This window comes from Lepidochelys olivacea (genome assembly GCF_965140295.1).
Source record: "Lepidochelys olivacea isolate rLepOli2 genome assembly, chromosome: 6".
Classification (NCBI taxonomy): Eukaryota; Metazoa; Chordata; order Testudines; family Cheloniidae; genus Lepidochelys; species Lepidochelys olivacea.
Genome location: NC_140416.1, coordinates 71,136,063 through 71,159,579, shown reverse-complemented (window position 1 = coordinate 71,159,579; position 23,517 = coordinate 71,136,063). Strand labels below are relative to the sequence as shown.

At 41.0% G+C, this 23,517-nt stretch overlaps 1 protein-coding gene across 1 annotated transcript in view; it reads left to right on the top strand.

Annotated features, from left to right (window-relative positions):
- The window catches only part of RYR3 (ryanodine receptor 3), a gene marked incomplete at its 5' end in the record, with an annotated part of 579,989 nt that overhangs the window by 553,672 nt on the left and 2,800 nt on the right, over positions 1-23,517 (top strand). Inside the window, 9 exons of the mRNA XM_084631721.1 lie at positions 931-973; positions 1,527-1,654; positions 4,590-4,650; positions 6,144-6,290; positions 9,762-9,896; positions 15,555-15,711; positions 18,489-18,553; positions 18,664-18,764; positions 22,864-22,915. Of these exons, the coding sequence (XP_084487847.1) occupies positions 931-973; positions 1,527-1,654; positions 4,590-4,650; positions 6,144-6,290; positions 9,762-9,896; positions 15,555-15,711; positions 18,489-18,553; positions 18,664-18,764; positions 22,864-22,915 (889 nt within the window). The remainder of the gene's footprint in view (positions 1-930; positions 974-1,526; positions 1,655-4,589; positions 4,651-6,143; positions 6,291-9,761; positions 9,897-15,554; positions 15,712-18,488; positions 18,554-18,663; positions 18,765-22,863; positions 22,916-23,517) is intronic.

Sequence of the window (23,517 nt, the reverse complement as noted above, 5' to 3'; positions counted from 1 at the left end):
CACTGCTTCATCTAAGGCTACTCCTACACTTGGATGTGGGGGTGGGGGTGATTCCCAGCTCTAGCAGACATACTTGTGCTAGCTCTCATCAAGCTAGCACACTAAAAATAACAGTGTAGCAATGGTAGTATGGGCAGTGGCGAGTGGTGGCACAAGCTAGCCACCCCAAGTACAAACCTGCTTGGACCTCTTGGGTTTGTGCTCGGGGTGGCTAGGCAGAACTGCCCCTCGCCACTGCCTGTGGCTACACTACTATTTAGTGTGCTAGCTCAATGAGAGCTGGCACGAGTATGTCTGCTTGGCAGGGAATCACACCCCACCAACATTAAGTGTAAACATAACCTAAATCATCATCCTTATATTTATAGCGTCAGTGCACTGTGACATCTGGTGCTACATGTCCCCGTGAAAATGTCTATTTCTGGGTTTTCCGCCATGGATAGAAATGAAATCAAGGCTACTATAGTGGTTTACATGCTGAAAAGAGTCATCTGCATTGAGAAACTTCTTTATCTTCTCCAAGAATGCAAATGTGGGTTGTGCTCATGCATGTATCTTGGGGTGTGGGTGGGGGCTAGGAAGGATTTTCAAATGGATTTGTTTAGTGTTGAAGGATGTTATTATGGCAGCCTTCACAATATCAGGTAATGGTGAGCATTAAATGAAAGCAACCAGCAGTCTGTCCTTTATATTTCACTGATAAGTAAGTATTTACATGGATGGTATAAAGAGAAAAAGCGAGAAGAGACATTGATGTTACAGTGAATTACAATTTATGAGGGCCAGTTACTGTCCTTGCACAAATCCCACTGACATGAATAGTAGTTCTGCTCAGCAAATTGTAACAAAACGTTACCATGAGCAAGAATTTTATTTGTTTTTTGCCTCCATTGATGTGTTAAATAACTTGAGAACTTTTTATCTATGCAGATCCTTTCCTAACAATTACTGGGACAAGTTTGTAAAACGGAAGGTAGGTTCTTTATATTATTATGCCTAACGTAAGACAATATACTGTGTATTTAATTCAAATATCTGTATTTTTGTGGTATAAGCATACAAATGTTTGAGAATTGTATTTTGTTTCATGGAACTCGTAGTTATGGTAAATCTTACTGGGAATAGTCAGTTGTGATGTGGGTGGGGGAAGAGGAAGAAGAGAGAGTGCTTTGGCTTAATTCCTAGACTCATATATTCTAAATAACTTTGTGCTGTCAATCAGCCATGCAGTTCTAATTTACAGCCATTGTCATCATTAGGATACAAAGCCCCCTCATCCCCCTAAAAAAAGAAAAACATGCCAGCTCAAATTACTTTAAATTATACCAAAGCTTTAGATAATAGCCTTTTATGCTTCTAGTTTTCATTTTTTTAAATGCTTTTTCTCTCTCTGAGTTCTCACTGTTCTTGCAGTACCAGTCCTGGAAAACTGAGGTTTTAAATTTTTTGACAAATGTGGGGTAAAGTGAAGGGGATGTGACAGCAGTGTCTTGTCCTGACCAGAAGCTCATCTTTTCCCCTTTTAGGTTATTAACAAATATGGTGATTTGTATGGAGCAGAGCGCATAGCTGAACTCTTGGGGTTGGACAAAAATGCTCTTGATTTCAGTCCAGTGGAAGAGACTGAACCAGAGGAAGCATCTCTTGTATCATGGTATGATATTTGGAGATTTTTTTTAAAAAAAAAGCAGTTGACCTTAGCTGATTTCAAACAAATCAGCATTGGAAGGGATTTTTAATCTGTTGCTACCACTACGTAATTAAAGATAAGAACAGATTTGATATGTTGAGTGTGTGTATTTTCAATACTTTGCTCAGTACTAAAAATCCACATGGTAAAGGCTTCTTTGTAGTAATGAAGTAAAATAAACTAGCTTTTAAAAAATGTACATATACCACTTAAAATAATGGCCCAACACAGCCTTCCCACTTCACTGCACGTGTGTCCAAGGGTCTTTGTCTCAGTCAGAAGGAAGGGAGCACTGATCACAGAGCAGACCTGGTCAGGGATTTTTCCAGTATACAGGTTTCATCAGAAAATGCCAATTGCTCAAGTATGAAATATTCCATGTTTCACTTCCAACAAACCACAGGCAACTTTCTATCAGAAACCTGCCTGGTTTCCTGCCAGCTAGCCTCATGGAATGATGGGGACTCCCACTTCCAGGGTCCACTGCTCCCGGGCACCTCTGCCATGGAAACTGATCTTGGGATAGGCACTTCAGGGCTGCCAGGCTCCCTGCCACAGAATCCTGTCTCTAGCTGGGGCTTGGCTCCTGGCTTCGCAGCAGGGAGCCTGGAAAGCTTGGGGGCTCTCAAGGCTTCCATGCTTCCTGCCACAGAGAGGGGCTCAGGGTGTCTAGGCTCTCTGCTATAGAACTAAAAGCCCTGGCTCCCAAGCTCTGAGGCTCCCAACTCAGCTATGACTTCTGATCAGTCTGATAGGGCTCACAGGGAGCCTAGAAGCCCTGAGAGAGACTGCTGAACCAGGAGCCCCAAAGTTTGGTCTCCCAGGATCAATTCTATTTTTAAGTTTCCAAAATAACATGTTTTGATTATTTCAGAACTAAATTTATTCAGATTTCCCTTCTGCAGGAAATTTTCAGAATTCTGCTTTTCATTGTGAAATGAAACAAATGTTTTCCATAATTTTGGAATTTCCTGCTGAACAGGAATTCCAACTTTCAACCAGCTCTGTCATAGAGGCCAAGTGGGGAAGTGCTGGGCAAAAGGATAGGTGTGCCAGTGATTGTTCCTGTCCATCCTGACAACCACAAAAGGGGGGCATAGAAAGAAGGAAGTGCAGAGAACTGCAAAATAATTGTCATGTCATCCTTCCCTGGTATTGTGAAATTGCTATGAAAATGTCACGTGAGGATGTAAGATTGAAGTAGTTTGGTGCCTTTTCTACAACTCTGAAGTGTCTAAAATTCTTCAGAGTTGAGTACCTCTGTGTTATTATAATACAGGTGATGATCTAATAGCAAAGTAAAAAGAAGGGTGGAAGAATCCTGAGTTCTCTTTGCAGCTCCTGCACTGACTAGATTACACTTCAAAATGACCTTGATAAATTAGAGAATTGGTCTGAAATCAAAAAGATGAGATTCAATAAAGATAAGTGCAAAGTAGTTCATTTAGGAAGGAAAAATCAAATGTACAGTTACAAAATGGAGAATAACTGGCTAGATCAGGGAATGGCAAACTACAGCCCACAGGCCGGATCCGGCCTGTCAGGACTTTCAGTCCAACCTACGGCATTGCCAGCCCTGTGGTGCAGCAGGGCTAAGGTACGCTGCACGCTGCTGCCACCCCGGAGCCTCCTGAGCCCCTTAACCCCCTGCCTTGAGCCCCCTTCTGCACCCCAATGCCCTGCCCTGAGCCCCCTGCTGCTCCCCTCTGTATCCCAATCCCTTGCCCTGAGCCCCTTCCTGCACTCCACACCCCAACCTCCTGCCCCAGCCCTACATCCATGGCCCTGCATACAATTTCCCCATCCAGATGTGGCCCTCGGGCCAAAAAGTTTGCCCACCCTTGGGCTAGATAGTGGTATAGCTGAAAAGGATCTGGCGGTTACAGTGTATCATAAATTGAATATGGGTCAACAGAGTGATGCAATTGTGAAAAAGATTAATATTCTGGAGTGTATTAACAAGAGTGTCATATTTATTATTGTTGCTGCAGACAATTCCAAACCCTCAACATTTAAGCATCTTGACATGCACTTTAATCTCAATGGGTATGTCTTCACTACACATTTAAGTGGGGCTTACTGTAACCCAGGTTTTAACCTTAACACCCACTACCATTTACACAGAAAAACTTCTGACCTGAGTTTAGAGATGCTTTAAGCCTGCACTAGCAGACCTGACTCAGGGTGTGTGTGTTAGAACCTGGGCTCCACTTTAACTCAGGCAGGAATCCACCCAATTTGTAGTGAGAATGCAAGCTAAATCATTCACGTGTTGATAGTCCTCCAGTGCCCTTCCCACAATTCCCCCGAAAGGACAGACAAGTTCTTCCACAAATGCCACAGTTGACTGGGAAAGAATCTGAGTGTGTCTCAGCACAGAGAACCATGGGATATGCCCCAAGACACACCTGGGTGAGTGCAGAAAGACCAAGGACACAGTATATGGGTATGTCTTTGAAGTGGGGATGTGGGATGCTTACATCTGGGGTAGGCTAACCCAGGTGCCCAGACCTGAGTGCCACTACCCAGTTTAACTGTGCAGTGTAGATACAGCCTATATGTTCAAAGTAGAGCTGTAATACTTTTACTGAAACTCAAACTCTTGAGACTATTGGAACTCTGTGGCTAACACTCAATACAGTTTTGAAAATGTAGGGAATGCTCTCTAAAATAGAGAGACCTGCACATCAGTCTTAAAATAATTATCCAGCATGTACCAGTGCTTACAAAAAATAAATACAAATAAACCACCAGAAAGATCCTAGTTACATTTTCTGAAAGAAAAATGTTTAGCCATTATGTGAAGATGTGTTTGTGTTGTTAAGGAAAGGAGTGTAACTGTAGTTATTAACTACTTAACGCTGACATTTATGAGGTTCAAAATATTTGTACTCCATAGGTTAAGCTCTATTGATACAAAGTACCACATCTGGAAGCTTGGAGTTGTTTTCACTGACAATGTAAGTATGTTAGCCTAGAGAAAGACTTTCGTTTATTCTAAATGCAAATATGTATTTTGCACTCAAAGCTATAGTTGGGCACTTTTTTAATAAAGAGAAATAAAGACGTAAATAAAATTGGGTAAGATAAGAAGGCAATTATCTTGAGTATGGTGAAATAAGCATATGTGGGTAACCAAAGAACCTGCAAAAAATAACATATACATTGATAAATTAATAGCTACATACTTATTCAATCAATATAAAAAGTTTGTTCTTTTTCTGTCTTTAACCTTAGCCCAACAACTTTCAGTTAAATTCTCTGTGGGAATATTTGTTTTTGACATCATAGGGCAATATTCAGGAGATACTATAATTGCAATACAAGATTTTGGAAATTAATAATAATGATTGGGTGGTGTTAAAAGGAATAATATTAAGAAGGTTTTTATTGTATTCTGGGGTTTTGATTAATTTTGACTTTGGGGGGTTGTGTAAGTTGCCAGACTGATAGCCTGAAGACCAAAGCCTTCTATCTTCAGAATAGGTACAGCACAGTCAGTGTCTTCAAACACTTGCTCTGTCTTAATCCTGACCTGCAAAGACCACCTGTAGGGGTCAATGGTTAGTTCAGACTCCTTTAGAATCCTTTCTTAACTCCCACAACCATCTCTAAAGGTCCCTAATCACCTTAAAATTCCCTCTTGCAAATGTGGGCTGTATATATCTCCTCCAGGTCTGATCAATACTGCTCAAAGGGTATGTCTACACAGAGCTAAAAGACCCTCAGGACAGCCATGGCTGGTCCAGGTCAGCTGACTTGGGCTTGCGGGCCTTGGGCTGTGGGGATAAAAACTGCTAGAGCCCAAGTTCTGAGACCCTCCATCCACACAGGGTCACAGGGTTTGGGCTCCAGCCTGAGCCTGAACATCTACATAGTGATTTTTAAGCTCCGCAACCCCTGACCTGGGCCAGCCGTGGGGTTTTTATCCTTGTGTAGCTATTCCCTAAGAGTCAGCCAGATGAAGTGGCTTATGAGGCACTCCCTCTCCCTAAGGCTTGTATGCTGTGTTTGTAGCTGTCTTAGTCCCTGCAGAAGCATCAGATCTTCAGAAATTCAGAATGCATAGCAAGCTCTCCAGCTCTGTAAAATATTCTCAACCAAAACAAGATAGTGTTAAGAGCCGGGGGAATTCTGATTTTAGTAATTAATCTGTTCTGAGGAATATAATCAAGTGAAAGATTTAAAGTAAATGTCAAAGGCATCATTTCCAAGGTTAAACGGCAAATCTTTTTATCAGAGTAGTGGGGTGTGTTGGAGACAAAGAATAAGACACAGTTCTTCTGCATAAAAATATGGAGATGCTAAATCCATATTAATTTACGATTGGAAAGCTCAAACCATTAGATCACTGCCTACAGTTCAGAGTTTCATTTTGTGTGTGTGATGTACACTATCCAGTAAAACACATTAGTAACTGTTAATATTCTCTAACATTTCACATTTTCTGTAGTCCTTCTTGTACTTAGCTTGGTACACAACTATGTCTATCCTTGGCCATTACAACAACTTCTTCTTTGCTGCTCACTTGCTGGATATTGCTATGGGTTTCAAGACTCTACGAACCATTCTGTCTTCTGTAACTCACAATGGCAAACAGGTGAGTGCCGTATATGTACTCTGAAAATGAACACCATTCATAACTATACTGAACAAAAATGGTAGTCCTATAATATACCTTGGAAACCAATGCGACTCTTTTCTATTAGATAATATTACATATTTTTAACAGATATTTTTCATAATATAAGTGTCACAGCCTCCTAGTTTCAAGAGTTATGATTCAGCTGCTTCTTAAAATCTCATTCTCAGAAACATGGTGTAAATGTTTGTCAGGCTGGACACATTATTTCTTTGTTTAATACAAATGATTTGACATTTTAAGGTTGCAAAGCAGCAAAAAATAATGTTGATATGGTTTTAGTTACCTTTTATTTACCAGCACTATCTTAAAAAAAGATTTTATTTTGTTGGGAATTGGTCCTTTTATGTGGACCTTAATGACCTACACTATTTAGAAATGCCAAAAGTTTTAAGAAGGCAGTTGAAGGTTTTGAAAAAAGAATTCCTGCACACAGTAGTTTCTATTCAGAATTTCTTTACATTGATGGTGTGGCTATTGGAATGTGCTTTCATTTAGATGGTAAGTATTTGGGGCAAGGAATATGCCTTACTGTGTCTTCTGCAAAATACCTGCACACTTTTAGTCCTAAATATAGAATTTATTATAATCCTATACCCACGGGACAGTAAATGCTAAAAATTTCCAGCGTACAATACATAGCCATCTGGACATTGGAAAAGAGGGAGGAAAGGAACAGCCATTCCTAAATGCATTTAGAAATACAACCATTCTGCAATTTGGAATCTCTACACAAATGTGGCCTGCTGGATTCAGATGTATACAAATCTGATTCCAAAATCAATTTGGATACCTTATAATAACACAGCTCCTTCTTTGTCATCTGACCTGCTTCCTAGCCATCATCTCAACATAAGCACAGGTAATTTATCAACTCACCATCTCCCTCCTATCTGTGTTTTCCCAGACTAAGAGTGCTCTTCACATACTCCCACTAAGGTGCCTCCCACTGCAACCCCTGAAAAATTCCTTCCTGTATATACCCTTCCATTATCTGGTTTCAACCCTAGCTCCAGACATGCACACCACAGTCCCTCCTGCCATCCCTTCTCAAACGCCGTAAAATGTATCCCAGGCCGTCCCCACCTTTGCATGTCTGGGATTTGCTTTCAGTATCTAGTAGAAACTAACACACATGACAAGGGATACTCCTCCAGTAGCGGGGGGTGGGAGGCGGCAGTGTTACCTCTGTCAAACAGAAAGTGATTCTTTAAGTAGGGAAGGAAGGCTTTGAATGAGGTAACTTTCATACTGAATGTTTATCCTCTGTCTAATATACCCTAACAACAACCCCTTACCTATCAGCTTTCTTTTTTAGGGGAATAACAGTGCCCTGAGATTCCCAACTTCCTTGTAATCTTTCTATCTTCCATGAAGTCCATACATGGGCCTGATCAGTTCTTTCAGCAGAGGACATCTAGATGCAGCCCCTTCCTTTATCAGGAAAAGGAAATTGCTAGAGCATGACACCCAGTACTCTCCACAAGAAGCTTATCATTCCTGCTTCCTTCCTACTTCTGACTCAAAAATGAGACCTTAACTCTGGTCCGCCCTCCAGTAGCTCTGATAGTCTGGCTACACCTAGTGTGTTACCTATTAATATTTTAATTCAGTGATTGATATATTTTCTCAGATTTCTATTAAGATGATATTTCTCAGAAACTCTGAGACGGTGTGTGCTGATGAAACAGCTTCAATTCTAGGTCGCAACTTTCAATAAACCTACCATGACTACCCTCCCTGACAAGCAAGTATTAGCACTGCTAAGATCGTCACTGTTGGTTTCAGCACAGACATGAACAGAGTTTTAAATAGAGTCATACATTTTAGAAATATGCCCAATGATCTGCATAAATTGCTCACTTAAAAAGCAACTAAAATGCTTGATTTTTTTCCCTCATTTTAAATAGTAATATCAGTTCTACAGTGCTTTTTAAATATATATAAAAATCTTCCAAAACCACTCTTATAAAACCACAACTCCAACGCCAATGAGTAGGGCCCTACCAAATTCATGGTCCACTTTGATCAATTTCATGACCGTAGGATTTAAAAAAATCGTAAATGTCATGATTTCAGCCATTTAAATCTGAAATTTCATAGTGGTGTAATTGTAGGGGTCCTGACCCAAAAAGGAGTTGTGTGGGGGGGGGGTCCACAAGGTTATTGTAGGGGTGGTTGCAGAACTGCCACGCTTACTTCTGTGCTGCTGCTGGCGGCAGGGCGCTGTCTTCAGAGCTGGGCAGCTGGGAGGTGGCAGCTGCTGGCCCGGAGCCCAGCTCTGAAGGCAAAGGCAATGCAGAAGTAGGGACAGCATGGTAACGTATCATCACCCTTACTTCTGCACTGCTGCTGGCAGGGCACTACCTTCAGAGCTGGATGCCCGATGAACAGCCACTGCTCTCTGGCCATCTAGAAGGCAGCGCAGAAGTAAGGGTGGCAATATCGTGACCCCCCCCAAAAAAAATAACCTTGCAACCCCCCTGCCTGCAACTCCCTTTTGGGTCAGGATCCCAATTTGAGAAATGCTGGTCTTCCGTGTCAAATCTATATAGTATAGGGTAAAAGCACACAAAAGACCAGATTTCATGGGGAGAGACAAGTTTTCACGGTCCGTGACGTGTTTTTCATGGCCGTGAATTTCGTAGGGCCCTACCAATGAGTAATATATTAGTGGTTCTTTATGTGCTGAATTTTCTTGCTCAAAAAGGATTTGATTTGCTTAAGAGTAAGAATTTTAAACCTGAAATGCTGCTGTTTTTGACAGCTCAGTAATGAAAGAAAGAAACTTACCTATTGTATCTCTTTGTCTCATTGGAATTTTAGAGCAGATGGCATCAATAACACAGCTTATTAGACAGAATATTGGCAACAATAATCTGTACTAAAATAGCAAGCAGTTCAAATAAGCCCATATCAGTTAATTCAATAAAGTACATTTCACACAGTTTGATATGTTCGCTGCATGTCCAGTTTCACAAATCAGCTGGCATTTCACCACTCTCCCAAATACTGAATGTACCACATTACTGATATGAAGTTGTTGTTAAGGATATATTTCAGAAAAATAACCATATAACAATGTGTTTCCTAAAACCACTCTGCTGCTATTTTATCCACCAAAAAAGGCATCAAAGTATAAATTTAAGATGTATTTCACCCCATTATAGAATCTTGTGCCTCAGAAACTCTATGTTGATCCAGACAACGGAGAGAGAGTCCATGGATAACAAAGCCATCATCTTTCATTCTTTTGAAAAAGAAACAGCATAGCACTGTCAAGTTTCGATACTTTTGGGAACACAAAAGATCTCCTGACTGACTAGTTCATCAGTAGTGCCCGAAAGAGATTGGAATCAATCATGCCCTTCCGTTTTGACTGAAACTCACGTTTCTTTCTTTCATTTCATTTATTTTGTTTGCGTATAGCTTGTACTGACTGTAGGATTGTTGGCTGTAGTAGTCTACCTTTACACTGTTGTGGCATTCAACTTCTTCCGCAAGTTTTACAACAAAAGCGAAGATGAAGATGAGCCAGACATGAAATGTGATGACATGATGACAGTAAGTAAAATATCACTAGCACTTTTAAAACAGAAATGTCACCCTAGTTTTTAAACCTGATACTCAACATATCCCAAAAGCACTAGATGAAATTGAGGAGGAAAGGTTTTTCTATCATTAAGAACTTGGCACTTTGGGTCTGTTCAAGCTGCTTTGAGCCACTCTTAACAGTGCAAAGAATCTGGAAATTCACTCAGCATCCTCTGATGGTGTAAGGTCAAAATAGTAGATATATGCATGGTATAGAAGGCATGAATGGGGTATCCTGACACTATGGAACTTGCTGCTGAAATTAACATCTGTGAACAGGTATATCTTAGAGTATCTGTGAAGCTGATTTTATCTGTGCTGAAGTGAAAAGAGATTCAATTAAGAAAAATCTACTCCATAAGTAGCAGTAAACTTAAATTTCCAGTCCAATGAAATATAGTTCTAGTTTCTTTAGACCCTAGCCAGTCCAGAAGGGGAGAAGAAAGAGAGCAATTGCATGAGGCTGAGAAGACTTTACTGTGAGTGATAAACAGCTAATACTCCAAGGCCCCTTCTCCTCTCCAACCCCAAAATATAAAAATTATTCATAGGAAATGCAAAAGTATCCCAGAAATATTTACTCTGGGGTGAAGTGCCTGTTGGCACTCTAATCTTCTTATTGTACAAAGAAACACCACAAAAGAACACAATAAAATTTTAATTTTGTAATTCGAATGGCACAGGCTGAAATGAGAAGTGCTGGTCACAAAAGACCCAAAACCCGAAGTGCAGTATATACTGCATGCATGTATTTTTTCTTCTCCTGACCTCTGTATAAAGTATTTAATGCAAGTCAGATAACTGAATAATGGAAAGAATGAACTCCGTCCCATCCAATATTGTTTTAATTGGTCCCTTTGTGGACTGAATACAAAGGTCTGACCTGAAATAAAACTCACAAGATTCAAAAGTACATGAGCAGTTAGAATAATTAAAATATTTAGCAACATATTTTACATATTAAACAGTTCTGCCAAATGAACTAAAATGATTCTAAGTTAATATTTTTATCTATGGTTATAGCAGTATCTCCCCTCAGTAGTAAAAATGCATTAAAAGTCCATTCATAGTTCTATATTGTGTTTTGTTCTGCAAGATCAGATTTATCACATTATTTACTTTCATTAAAGCATGTTTCATGTAGAACTAATATTGCTGCCTGCTGTGACTAAAGAACATAGCTAGGGCTTTTCAAATATATTTTTGACATATATTGCGTGGCTGAAGATAGTTAAAGGGTAATATAACTGTTTTATAGGAGAGAGTTCCCAGAAAGTCCCCTGGAATTAGACTATATACGTGCTTATTTTTATATGCCTAAATTATACTTTAAGCATCTAAATGTGTAATTTGATAATTGGGCCCACAGTGAACATTTTGGTAAAGTGTGAACTTCTGCAGCTAGGACCAAATCCTGCAAGCTTTACTCAGGCAAATCTCCCATGGAAGTCAGAATTAGGGCCAGAGGTTGTACAGAATATATAAAAATATATATATTAAAACTGGCTTCTGGGTGCTGAAAATATCCAAGACTCGAGAGATTATCTGAACACAGTGTTTTGCAAACATTTCATACTCTGCTTTTTGCTCACAGTCCACCTCCTTTACTTTAATTGGGATTCTTGCTAAAATTTTCTAGATCCAATTAAAAGATAAAGCATACAGATAACAACAGTGTACCCTAACTGCTCAGAACACTTTTAGAAGGATTTTGAATTATTATTCATACAGTTGATAGAATACAACAAGTTTCATCTTCTAACATGAGGAAAAAGGCTGTAGACAAAATGGATCTAAAGAATAATGCATTGAAAACAGTCTTGTTTGTGGAACACTGATTTGGAAAAAAATGAATGTGCCTAACTGACTCTGATTCCATTCCAGTCATTTTATTTTAGTGTGAACCTTCCCTAAATACGAAGTTTGAATGTAAATATCACGGTGTATTGTAACATCATTCTCCATGTATTATTCTTTGTACAACTTGGTCTCAGACTTTATGGAAATACAGAACATAAGTAATACGCAGAGTTTATGCAGAAGACAAAATATATTCTTCAAGTGTACGTCAGTGTGACTACCCACTGTAGGTGCACATGCAACCAAGGTTGGAATCTTCTGCATAGCCATGTCAAGTGCTTCCTCATGCTCCCACATGAGGGCACAGACAGCAGAGTGGCCTCTGCCCTCCCTCAGTTTCCTCTTACCACCCATGGCAGAGAGACAGAACCTGGACTGTGTCTGATTGGCTCAGCCTTTTGGATAAGATTCCAAACCTTGGTGAAGAAATATTTTTCATTCCTAGTTTTATTTCTATATTATCTTTTTAGCTGTATGATTAAAAAAACAGCCACAAGAGAAGAGAGACAGGAGAATGCCCTGTACAGCAAGACAAAGTAGCACGGCTGTTAAAATGGCAGATTCTAAACCTTGAGGATTTAAACCCTGCTCTTTGTGGAATGTTCCTGATAGGCAGACATAGCAGGGTGTCTCTTCTGCCTCGTGGAAGCTCAAATCCCCAATAAATGCTCCATCTGCTGTTCCTTCTCCTCCCACACTTGGAAATCAAGGGACTTGAGGCTCAAACCGCACCTATTGGAGCAATCCATAAAGGTAGCTTCAGATCCAAGGGAAGAAACAGTGTCCCATCTGGAATCAAGATGGCTCTTTTCTGCAAGTGCTCCAGCAACCAGGCATACCTCTGGTGACAGAGACAAGAAGAGAACAAAGAAAGCAGCCAAATCAACACCAGCATCAGGTGTCCCAGCACCAGTGGGTACCTCCTTGTTGCTGACCTCTTCACCATCAGCACTGGGACAGAGAGGAGCAGAACACTCTGCATCCAAAATGTAGTGCTGCTTGAGCACAGCTCCAAGCAGACATCATGTTCACCCCAGAAGGAGGACTGTTTTCTGGGCAGAGAGCCCTCCCAAGGGAAGCTGGAATGACATCTTGGGGGATATCCTAACAGCACTCATTACTGGGGTTCCCTAAAACACTGGCAGTGGATAGGCCTTGCACAACCAGGACAATATCCATACGAGATGCCACCATGGCTCTATTGGCCGTATTGGGGCCCACCATCTTATCTGTCCTGCAGTCACAGCCTATCACTCCTCCACAAGAAGGGGGATATATTGGTCTCCATCAGCATCAATAGCGAAAGTCCCTCTCACTAGAAACAAAAGAGCAGCACGGAAAACCAACAGAGCAGGCCAGGGAGTCACTTCTGCTTCCCTCTCCACCCAAGTAATCATCCTCCTCTCCTGAGAAGGCTATAACCCTGGTGCTGACACTGACGGTGGATGACTTTTGGACACTCCAAGAACTCTTATCCAAGGTATACACAATTCTAGACATCAAAACAACCATAATCCAAGAGAATACCCATGAACTATTTGACATCTTAAGTTTCATGGCACCCACAAGAATTGACTTACCTATCAACAAGGGCTTGAGGGACCCTGTGAAGGGTCTCTGGCACACCTCGACCTTGTTCACTCCAACCTCAAAGCAGGTAAAGAAGTGGTACCAAGTACCACCCAAGGGTTCAAGCAGTTCTGCGCATACCCTACACCAGAGTCACTCACATCAGTCATACAAGACAAAACAGGTTCCATCAAAGAAATGCCAGAGGACAAGGATCTGAAAAAACTTGACTCTTTTCAGCAGGAATGCATGCACTTCAGCCTCTGTGGAGTTCCACATCATGACTAATACATGATAATTGCATGCTTCTTCATGATGCTGTGGACCTGCCTTACATTATTAGGCCATATGCCCTATATCCATGTATGACACCATTTGATAGACTTCACGCAAGGCCTCTACAGCTTTGGCTTAGGTCAGTCTATTCCCCAGTGAAGCATCAAGGGAGCAAACAGTTATCATTCCCTCTTGCATCCTCCGGGAACTGTCATGGTGGCTACACCCCAACCTCAAGAAAGGAGTAGCATTCAAGATCCTGTTGCCATCTGGAATGATAGTCATGGACCCTTCTGGAACAGGTTGGGGTGCGCACTTTGACTATCTACAGATACAAGGGACATGGTCCCCAGAAGCCATGAGGCTACACATAGGTGTTTTAGACCTTCAGGCCATCAGACTGGCATATATGACGTTACTTCTGGTTCTGTGGCACATGATAGTACAGGTGCTTATAGACAATACAAAGAGGTGCTTGTTCATCCCCCTATGCAGGGAGACAATCAAACTGTGGAACTGGTGCTGCACCTTGATAGCCCTGCACCTTGATAGCCCTGCACCTGCTGGGAACCAGAAACAGCTAGGCAGATTTCCTGAGCAGGCAATCTGTCTTCAACCAGGCGTGGCCACTGCTGGGGTCCATCACCAAAGGGACATTTCTCTAGTAGGAGGAAATCCAGTAATAGACCTGTTTGCCCCTAGAGACAATGCAAAGTGCCTCAACTTTTGTGCCTGGGGTCCCTACTGCAGTGGAATGAAGAATTGCTATACCCTTTTCTACCAGTCCCACTACTCCCACAACATGATCACCAAAGCCAGAGAAACTCCAACATGGAATCTCAGCGCCTTCATCCTGAAGCTGATGAAGCTCCCATTTGAGCCCCTCCCAAGACTGCTTCATTCACCACCTGATCCTTAAAATGTGTTTTACTCATGGCCATCATCTCAGCCAGAAGAGTGAGCAAGCTCAGGCCCTCACGGTGGAACCCTTGTATACCTCATTTGCAAGGACAAAGTTATTCTGAAACCGGTAGGAAGTTCATCCTCAAAGTAGTGTTTTGAATTAAACCAAATGATCAATTTATCTGTGTTCTTCCCTAAGCCACATTCCATGCCTGGGGAAAAAGAAACTGCACACTCTGTACATATCCTGTGCTCTGCATTACTACATCAACAGGACTAAATCTTTCAAACTGTCCCCCTGCCTGTTCATGATGATAGCTGGCCACTCTACAGGCTATGCTATTTCATTTCAAAGGCTGTCTAAGTGGATACTATCAAGGATCACTTGATGAGGCTGAAACAGCATCCCCTTCTTGTTCCCAAAATATGCCAACAGCCAGAATCTGCAAGGCTGCTATTTGATGCAATCTGCTTATGTTTCTAAGCACTATGCACTGGACTTGGCTGTTACATTCAATGCTAGATTAGGGAAAGCAGTATTCTAATCTCTGTTTGACTGACACAACTGGTACACCTCACTGTCACCATCCTGAAGAGGCTACTGCTTGCCAGTCCCCTACAGTGGGATCCACTGTGAAACATGCTCGAAGAAGACGGAACAGTTACTCTACAGTAACTGTTGTTCTTCAAGATGTTGTAATCTGTGTGGATCCCATAACGTACCCTCCATCCCTACTTTCAGAGTCCCCAGCTAACATGGGCTCAATTTGCCAGGGAACTGAGGGAGAGTCAAGACCATTCTGCCCTTTATGCCCTGGCATGGGAGCACAAGGAGGCACAGTGACCCCAATGGACACTGCTGTGCAAAAGATTCTGAGCTCACACATATGAGCGTGTACGGCTATCTACAACATTTCAAAGAACCACAGTTACCAAAGGGTAAATAACCATTCTTTATTCAATGCCAGCCATTTTAAATACTTCTGTTTTTTGACCGATGTAACTTTCCCTTCTTTCTAGTGTTACCTGTTCCACATGTATGTGGGTGTGAGAGCTGGTGGTGGCATTGGGGATGAAATTGAAGACCCTGCTGGGGACCCTTATGAAATGTATCGAATTGTCTTTGACATTACATTTTTCTTCTTCGTCATTGTCATCCTACTGGCTATCATTCAAGGTATTTCCACTTACAATAGTAAGAAGCCTTGGAGTCTAGTGAGCCTGTTTACTTCTGCAGTGCATGTCAACCACTCATTGAATAAGATGGTTTAAGCAATATTGCTACATTCTCCATAGCAATTCATAAAACAATTCATTCTGGAAGTAGTAATTGTATAATTTACCCATAAAATATATACATTGTCCCAAGCACCAGACAAGACACCAGGAATGTGGTTTAACTAGACTGCAACTTCAAGTAACACATCTGGGTACGGTACAGCAGTAACTTATCCAGTGCAGGTCATCCTTGCTTCCATAACCTGTGCTACTTTGAGGGGATGCTCTCAAGTCCCCCAGCTTTCTGTTAACCTCGTCACAGAACCATTGCTGGGATACCACTGTTTTCCCTTTTGTACAAGGGCTAGGGGGGTGAGAAAGAAGGGGCTGTCTCCTCATTGTACCAAACATTAGGATCCCAACCCCTTTCCCTGCCTTTTTAGGAGATGCCTTTTCCTAATCTGCTTCTAATTCTGGTTTATCAGGGAACCAGATCTCCAATTGAGCCATTAACTGCACTTGACACTTGCTACTGTGACCTCCTGAATTTTAAAACCTAACCTACACACCTGATCCCTGGGCTGCTGAAAGGTGAAAAGGCCCAATCTGACAGGAAAATTCCTTCTGTGCCCAAAATTGGGACTGGCATTATGCCCACCGTAAACACACCATAAAATGGTAGGGAAGAAGATTTTGCTCAGGGCACAGAATGGCACCTCAGGTAGGGGAAAGAGTTAATAAGCCATCCATTGAACTAACAGGCTTACACTGAACCCAAGAAACCCTGCTCCTCAACCTGATGAGGATGGGGTAAAAAAAAGGTGGGTGGGGGGGAAGTTTGGAGAAAAATCCTTAAAGAAATCAAGGCTTTTCTTTCACCTATTGGCCCAGCAAAGCCTTCCACCTGCACCCTAAGTATATGTATATATCACAGTTCTGGGCTTCAGAGTAGCAGCCGTGTTAGTCTGTATCCACAAAAAGAACAGGAGCACTTGTGGGACCTTAGAGACTAATAAATTTATTAGAGCATAAATTTTCGTGGGCTACAGCCCACTTCATCAGATGCATAGAATGGACTAATGCACGCCCTGTCCCTCATGGTCTGCTCAAGAAATGCCCTCTCTGGTCTCAGGCCTCTAGTCTTCACTGCTCCCTTGGCAGAGACCTGCCTCACCTGACAAGGGGTGTAGGCTTGTTGCCCCCTTTCACAGAGTCAATCCCAGCAAAGAGTCCGGCTTATGCACTTGGTTTTCACACCCAAGGGCTACCGCTAGTGTATGCTGGCTTGTTGCGAGATTGTTTACTATACGAATAGTTGCAGTTTGAAATTATTAGGGGTAATGGCATACTCACCCTCCATGCACTAAGGATGCTGGTCGGGTACCCTAGGTATGACAAACACAGATCTACCTTGAGACTATTCTACTTAATATTATGAATGTTATCTGTATGTTTGAGCCAGTCCTTGAAAGCATGAAACCTTCAAAATGCTGAGATGGGCCAGACAATAGGGTCCCATAGAATATTCATAGACTTTTACGTTTTATACGCATTTGTGTGTTCCTGGCTCATTGGGTGGATTCTCTATGGAATCTAGAATTACTCGGGGGTGAGGAATGCAAAATCCCAAGACTGGTTGTGCAGAAGCCCAGCCTTTGAAACTTTACCTGAGGAAGAAAGGGGCAGCAACTGGTTTTACCTGTTTCAGGAGGCCTGCGATTTGTTTGCGTATAAAGGCTGAGTTTGAACTTACTGATGGAGGGGTCCTTGGGCTACAAAATGCCCCGATCTGACACTCAAGAGAGGCAAACTCTTAGAGAAGGGTTTGAAAGACTTTGGTACCTGTCAATCAGGGACTCTCACAAGAACTGATTTGGGGGCCAGAGCGGGCATGCTGGTAAGCTTAAATATGCCTTTAGGTCCCTCTGTTGTTCTCTCTATAAGACTTTTATCCTAAAATAAATGTACTCTGCTTTAAAAGAGCTGTTTGGTTACTTGTAATCGCTGGCCTACATTGTTCATAGCCTTTGAGAAAAAGCAAAGCGAAGCACAGGGGCTGGACTTTTATGTCAGTCCTACCAGTGCGTTACAGGGAGTTGGAAGGCCGGACCCCTGGTCAGGAGAGGAGACAAAGTCCCTGCCCAGAGATAAGTGAGGGCATTCCTTGAGCAGCTTACCACACAACTGTGACAATATAAAGGTTTACATTTCAATTACGAAGCCCTCCAGCAAGTGCAGTGCAAATAATGTTATATCCAAGGGGTCGGCAACCTTTAAGAAGTGCTGTGCTGAGTCTTCATTTATTCACTGTAATTTAAGGTTTTGCGTTCCAGTAATACATGTTAACGTTTTTAGAAGGTCTTTTTCTATAAATCTATAATATCTAACTAAACTATTGTTGTATGTAAAGTAAATAAGGTTTTTTAAATGTTTAAGAAGCTTCATTTAAAATTAAATTAAAATGCAGAGCCCCCTGCCCTGGTAGCCAGGACCCGGGCAGTGTGAGCGCCACTGAAAATCAGCTCGTGTGCCGCCTTTGGCACGCGTGCTCCAGGTTGCCTACCCATGTCATGTGCTACCTGCAGGCACCACCATGCTAAGGCAACTGGAGTCTATGCTATCTGGTGTGCTGTCCTTTTGATGAAGCCTAAAACAGCTACTTCTCCCCCACTCCATAACATGGAAAAGTAATACTGAGAGGTTTTTCACATTACATCTTTCCATTTAAAACAACAGGTCTGATTATTGATGCCTTTGGTGAATTAAGAGATCAGCAAGAACAAGTGAGAGAAGATATGGAGGTAGAGCAACCATATTACATTCTGTACTGTTTCATATTATATCTTAACTAACTGATAAGAACCTAGATTACTGTGTTAAGAATGTGCTAATATCTTCATTTTCTTTCTAGACCAAATGTTTCATTTGTGGAATTGGTAATGACTATTTTGACACGACCCCACATGGTTTTGAAATGCATACTTTACAAGAGCACAATTTGGCAAACTATCTGTGAGTATATTTTTGTTACTGTTTATTCCCAGTGTCATGTTAGTTGAAGATCACCCTATGGAGGCTTTCAGTACAGCAACAGTATGCTTGAAATGCATGTATCTGAACAGCCCTGCTGTTGGGGCCCACACAATTTAAGCACATCTCAGAGAAGAAAGAACAAACATTTGATGCTGTCTGGCTCTTCCCCTCCCACTTTTATTTTAAAGTGGGTCCCACTGTTTGTTTTTTTTTAAGAGTCTTCTCACTGAGTGTTGGTAAAAGGTAGAGGCACATTAGCAAGAATGGGGCTAATGTTCAGCCAAGGAGGAGTCTGCACCGCTATGATTTTTGGTCCATTAAGTTAGGCAGTGCTGTTAGGCAGTCCATTCTGAAGCAGATAAATACATGATACAGCACCAAAAGGGAGATCTTTTAATTTAGAGTTTCATATACAAGCAACAGTAGCTATTTATTGAGAAGAAATCAACAGGAAATAGATTAACTATCGGTCTGCTCCTGCAGTTCTGCACTGAAATGGCCTTTGCTGATTCTCTGTTAAGCGGAGTAAATAGCCTCACAAAGAACTGCAATTTCCAAAGTAGTTTAGCCAATGCATGCAGTTTAAGCTACTAGGGCCCAAATGTCCAAAGAGAGGCTTATAAGTGACTGGTCCCAACTGCCCACATTAGCAAATACTCACAGAGAAGACAAGTTAAGAGGGGGGAAAAATGTGTCAACAGCAAGAGAGGACCTGAATGGCATGAGATGGCAGTCCTTGGTTCTGGCTTTGACATGTGGCATCCGATCGTAGAGTGCACATGCCACCAAGAGCCTAAAGTGCATTGGAATATTCTGGGTACTCACAGGGCAGCAGACTGTGTGTATTAGGAGAACTTGCCTTAAGAATAAATAACCTTATTTCCTTGGTTGGACAAACTCCCGCTGACTTCAGTAGTTTTACCAATGTACAAATTGCAGACTTGGGCCCTCTTGCTTGCACTAGATCACTGGATTTGACATAAGCATTGCTTAATGGTTTCTGGTTTATAGTAAACTACGTTTTTCATTTCCGTAACAGTATAAAGAGGCTAATGAATCTCCCTTCATACAAATAAACAAGGACTTCTTTGTATTCTGGTTTTATGCAGATAGTAAGGCCTGGTCTGCATTAAAAGTTAGGTCGAACCAGCTGTGTCTCTCAGGGGTGTGAAAAATCCACACCTCTCAGCAATGTAGTTAAGCTGATCTAACCCATGGTGTAAACAGCACTAGGTTGATGTAAGAATTCTTCCATTTATCTAGCTACCACCTCGCAGGGAGGTAGTGCTTACATTGAAGTGTTACAGCTATGCACCTGTAGCATTTCAAGTATAGACAAGACTTAAATCTCAGTAAGAAAATGGGCCATATACCACCTTCCCAACCCCCAAAAAACCAACAGATTTTACAGGCCCAGAGAAAAGAGAGCAAAGCAGATCTTGAAATCAACTCATCTAATTAGGGTCTTGGTGGTGGTGGTTGGTTTTTTGTCACTTGTGGTCAGAGTAACTAAACATCAGCAACTCTTAAGGTGGGAGAACATGGCTTTGGCACAGTTTTCACACAGAACAGAATTGCTAAATTATAGGATAACTGTCCTCTATTTAATTTCCATGCTATGGTAGATCACAGGGTATTCTTCTGCCCACTTTCAGAGGGAGCTGTATATCACCTCTTTTCTTTGTCCATTAACATGGAGATTAGATGCAACTTTTGCACTGTTTCTTTGTATCATTATAAATATAAAATGTCAAGAAAATCGGTTTGCTGCTAAAATATTTTCTCAAGGAGTACAATGATTATATTAATACACACATTGTAACTGATTCATGACCAAGTTTACATCTTACAGTATGCCTGGGAGTCTCATATACATGGCCAATATATTTGTTCACAGTATAAAAGTAAAGCATGAAGTGCCTGCTTTGGAACAGCACAAGGCTACAGTAGAAAGATGAAGGGAAGTACCTGATTTATAAACTGTGGGTGTTCATTTCAAAATCACTTGTGAAAATATATGTACAAAAAGAACAAGAACACCACTATGTGATTTGACACAGTCAAGCTGTCCCAGAGAACTGTCTGAGATCAATTCATAGTTAAGGCGTTCAGAATATAAAGCCAAATCATTTTGAAGAATGAAAGGCTTATGATCAGCTTTCAGATATTCTTGGTGTATAGAGGGGCTAAACTGCTGGATAAGTTTCTTGTTAGGTATAGCTTGATAGGGATATGATAGCTGGTGTAAAAAATCTTTTCCAGGACTGCATCAGAAACACCAGACCTTTGAAATGGTATTTTCATGAACATTAAACTTGTTGGCAGTACCCCAAAGCCACTTATTTCTGAAAATTACTGGGTTTCCAATCATAACACCAAAGTTAGAATAGGCACTAACATAAGTCAGAGTGCTAATACAATTTCCTTCTAATAATCCATAGAGTTTAAAATGCACAAGTGCATCTTAATTGTTGTTCCAAGATGTTTGAAACCATCAGTTCTCTGATTGGTGTTATAATAAATATGTAACTAGACTAAAGCTAAGGTTCCTGTGAAGACACTGTTTTTTCATCTCTTGGTGAAGCAGATACTTTAGGGGAGGTACTGTCATGAGTTGAAAAAAGAAATGCTATTCCCATGCTGTTTTATTACGAGGTATTAATGACGCTAGAGTCATTATGGGGATGCTTGTATTCTTTCTGTATGGCTTGACTTTTTATTAAGTCTTATGATCTTTCGGTATCAGGAGGGTATTTCCAGTCATTTAAACATTCTTAGAGAAAACAAGGCTGGGATTTTCAGTGGGAGTTAGGTGTCTAAGCCTAACTTCCCTAGTATGCTTTTAAACTCCCAGCCCAAAAGGGCTAGGATATCCCTGTGAGGCTATGCTGGGTGATGTCTAGGGAAAAATTATGCAGCTCTTGAATTCCCCCCCCCCCAATGTGTATGAGCCCTAGAGGCTACTCTAGCCCATACTCTGCATTAATTCCTTTCACGGTGACCCTCAGTACCTAGCAAGTTACTCAAACTAGACACAGAATTTCCTCAATAGTGCTTGACTGTATGCTAAGATACAAATTATAAAACCAATGTTGTTATAGGGCTTGTCTTCAGTGCAGTGTTAGTTCCAGTCACCTACACTCAAGTTAACTCCTTTTGAGTTAGCTTAGTTCAAGTGAGAGCAGTCACACTGCAAAACACTCAAACTGTATAGAGTGACTTGATTAGCAACACTAAGTAGCTGAGTCCCTACTGCATTACTAGCTTGAGTGTAAGCACCCCCCAATCTTCAATAGACAGCCCCCTCCTGGGCCAGCTAGCTCAAGTTTAAAGTACTACTTAAATCAAGCTAGATATTTTTACGTGTGCACAGAAGTCAGGCACACGTTGTGCAAGTTACACAACTGCTGTGAAGAAATGCCCGAAGTAAATTCAAGCCACATAAGGCCAGAAGAAACCACTGCGATCATCTAGTCTGACCTCTTGTATAACACAAGCCACAGAAATTCCCCAAGCATAACATCCAATCTTGATTTTATCAATGATGGACAATCCTCCACAACCTTTAATAAGTTGTTCCAATGGTTAATTACTCTCACTGTTACACTTACACCTCATTTCCAGTCTGATTTTGTCTAGCTTCAACGTCCACCCATTGGAGTATGTTGTACCTTTCTTTGCTAGACTGAAGAACCCATTATTAAATATATCTTTCCTTTCCTATGTAGATACTTATAGACTGTAAGCAAATCATCCTTTAACTTTCTCTTTGCTAATAATAAAATGAGATAAGGTAGGTTACCTTTGATACTGATAACTGGGATTTCACATCCAGTGTCTGTATTAATAGTATCATAGGAACTAAAAACTGCAGAGGGGAGGGAACTCAGAGGACAGAATCTGGCCCTGAACGAATGCTTCTAACTTTATAACATGTTCACAACTAACCTCAATGCTATTTTGTTAGTTTTGTTAGCTAATGTGCAGTTTGCCTTACACCTCATCTCCGTTTGTCAGGAAATATAAAATGCCGTGTTAGATTTTGCACATTAACAAATATTTCTTGTGCTTGTTTCAGCTTCTTTCTAATGTATCTCATTAATAAGGATGAAACTGAGCACACTGGTCAGGTGAGTATGAAGTAGAATTTTCAGAGCAGGCTAAAATGAAGCATAAATTCATATTTTCATCTTCAAGGTCTGAGTATGAAACTTCAGTCTTGACATCACCACACTACTAAACTAACCCTTCCCAACACACCAAACTACTAGCATGGGGAGGCTACCATCGGTAGGGGATGCGGAGTTAAGGTTGTGGTCTGTGGTAAGGTGTGGGGCTGGCAGAGCAGAGGATACATACTTTTAAATATACTTTTTGTATCTGTGTTTGTGTGTCAAGTAGCAAATAACAACCCTGTTTCACAATGTAGTTTTTGTATGTTGATTTAATTTGTAAAAATAAGCCATTATAAAACCTTAAACCCATAGAATTGTTTCCTCTTTTTAAAAAATGCATTGTTCTGAAATTGGTTCTAGTTATTTTCAAATGTGCAACTGATTCATGTTTAATTGTCCAAGCTGGGAGAAAAAGACCATCAGATTTTTAAAATTTGTATAATTAAAGATACTAATATGAGGATATTTATTCAAAAAATGTTTGACAGGTTCAAAATTAATGGGACACAAATATTTTAACTTTCTCTTTAAGGATTTTTTTTTAAGTTTAAACAAAC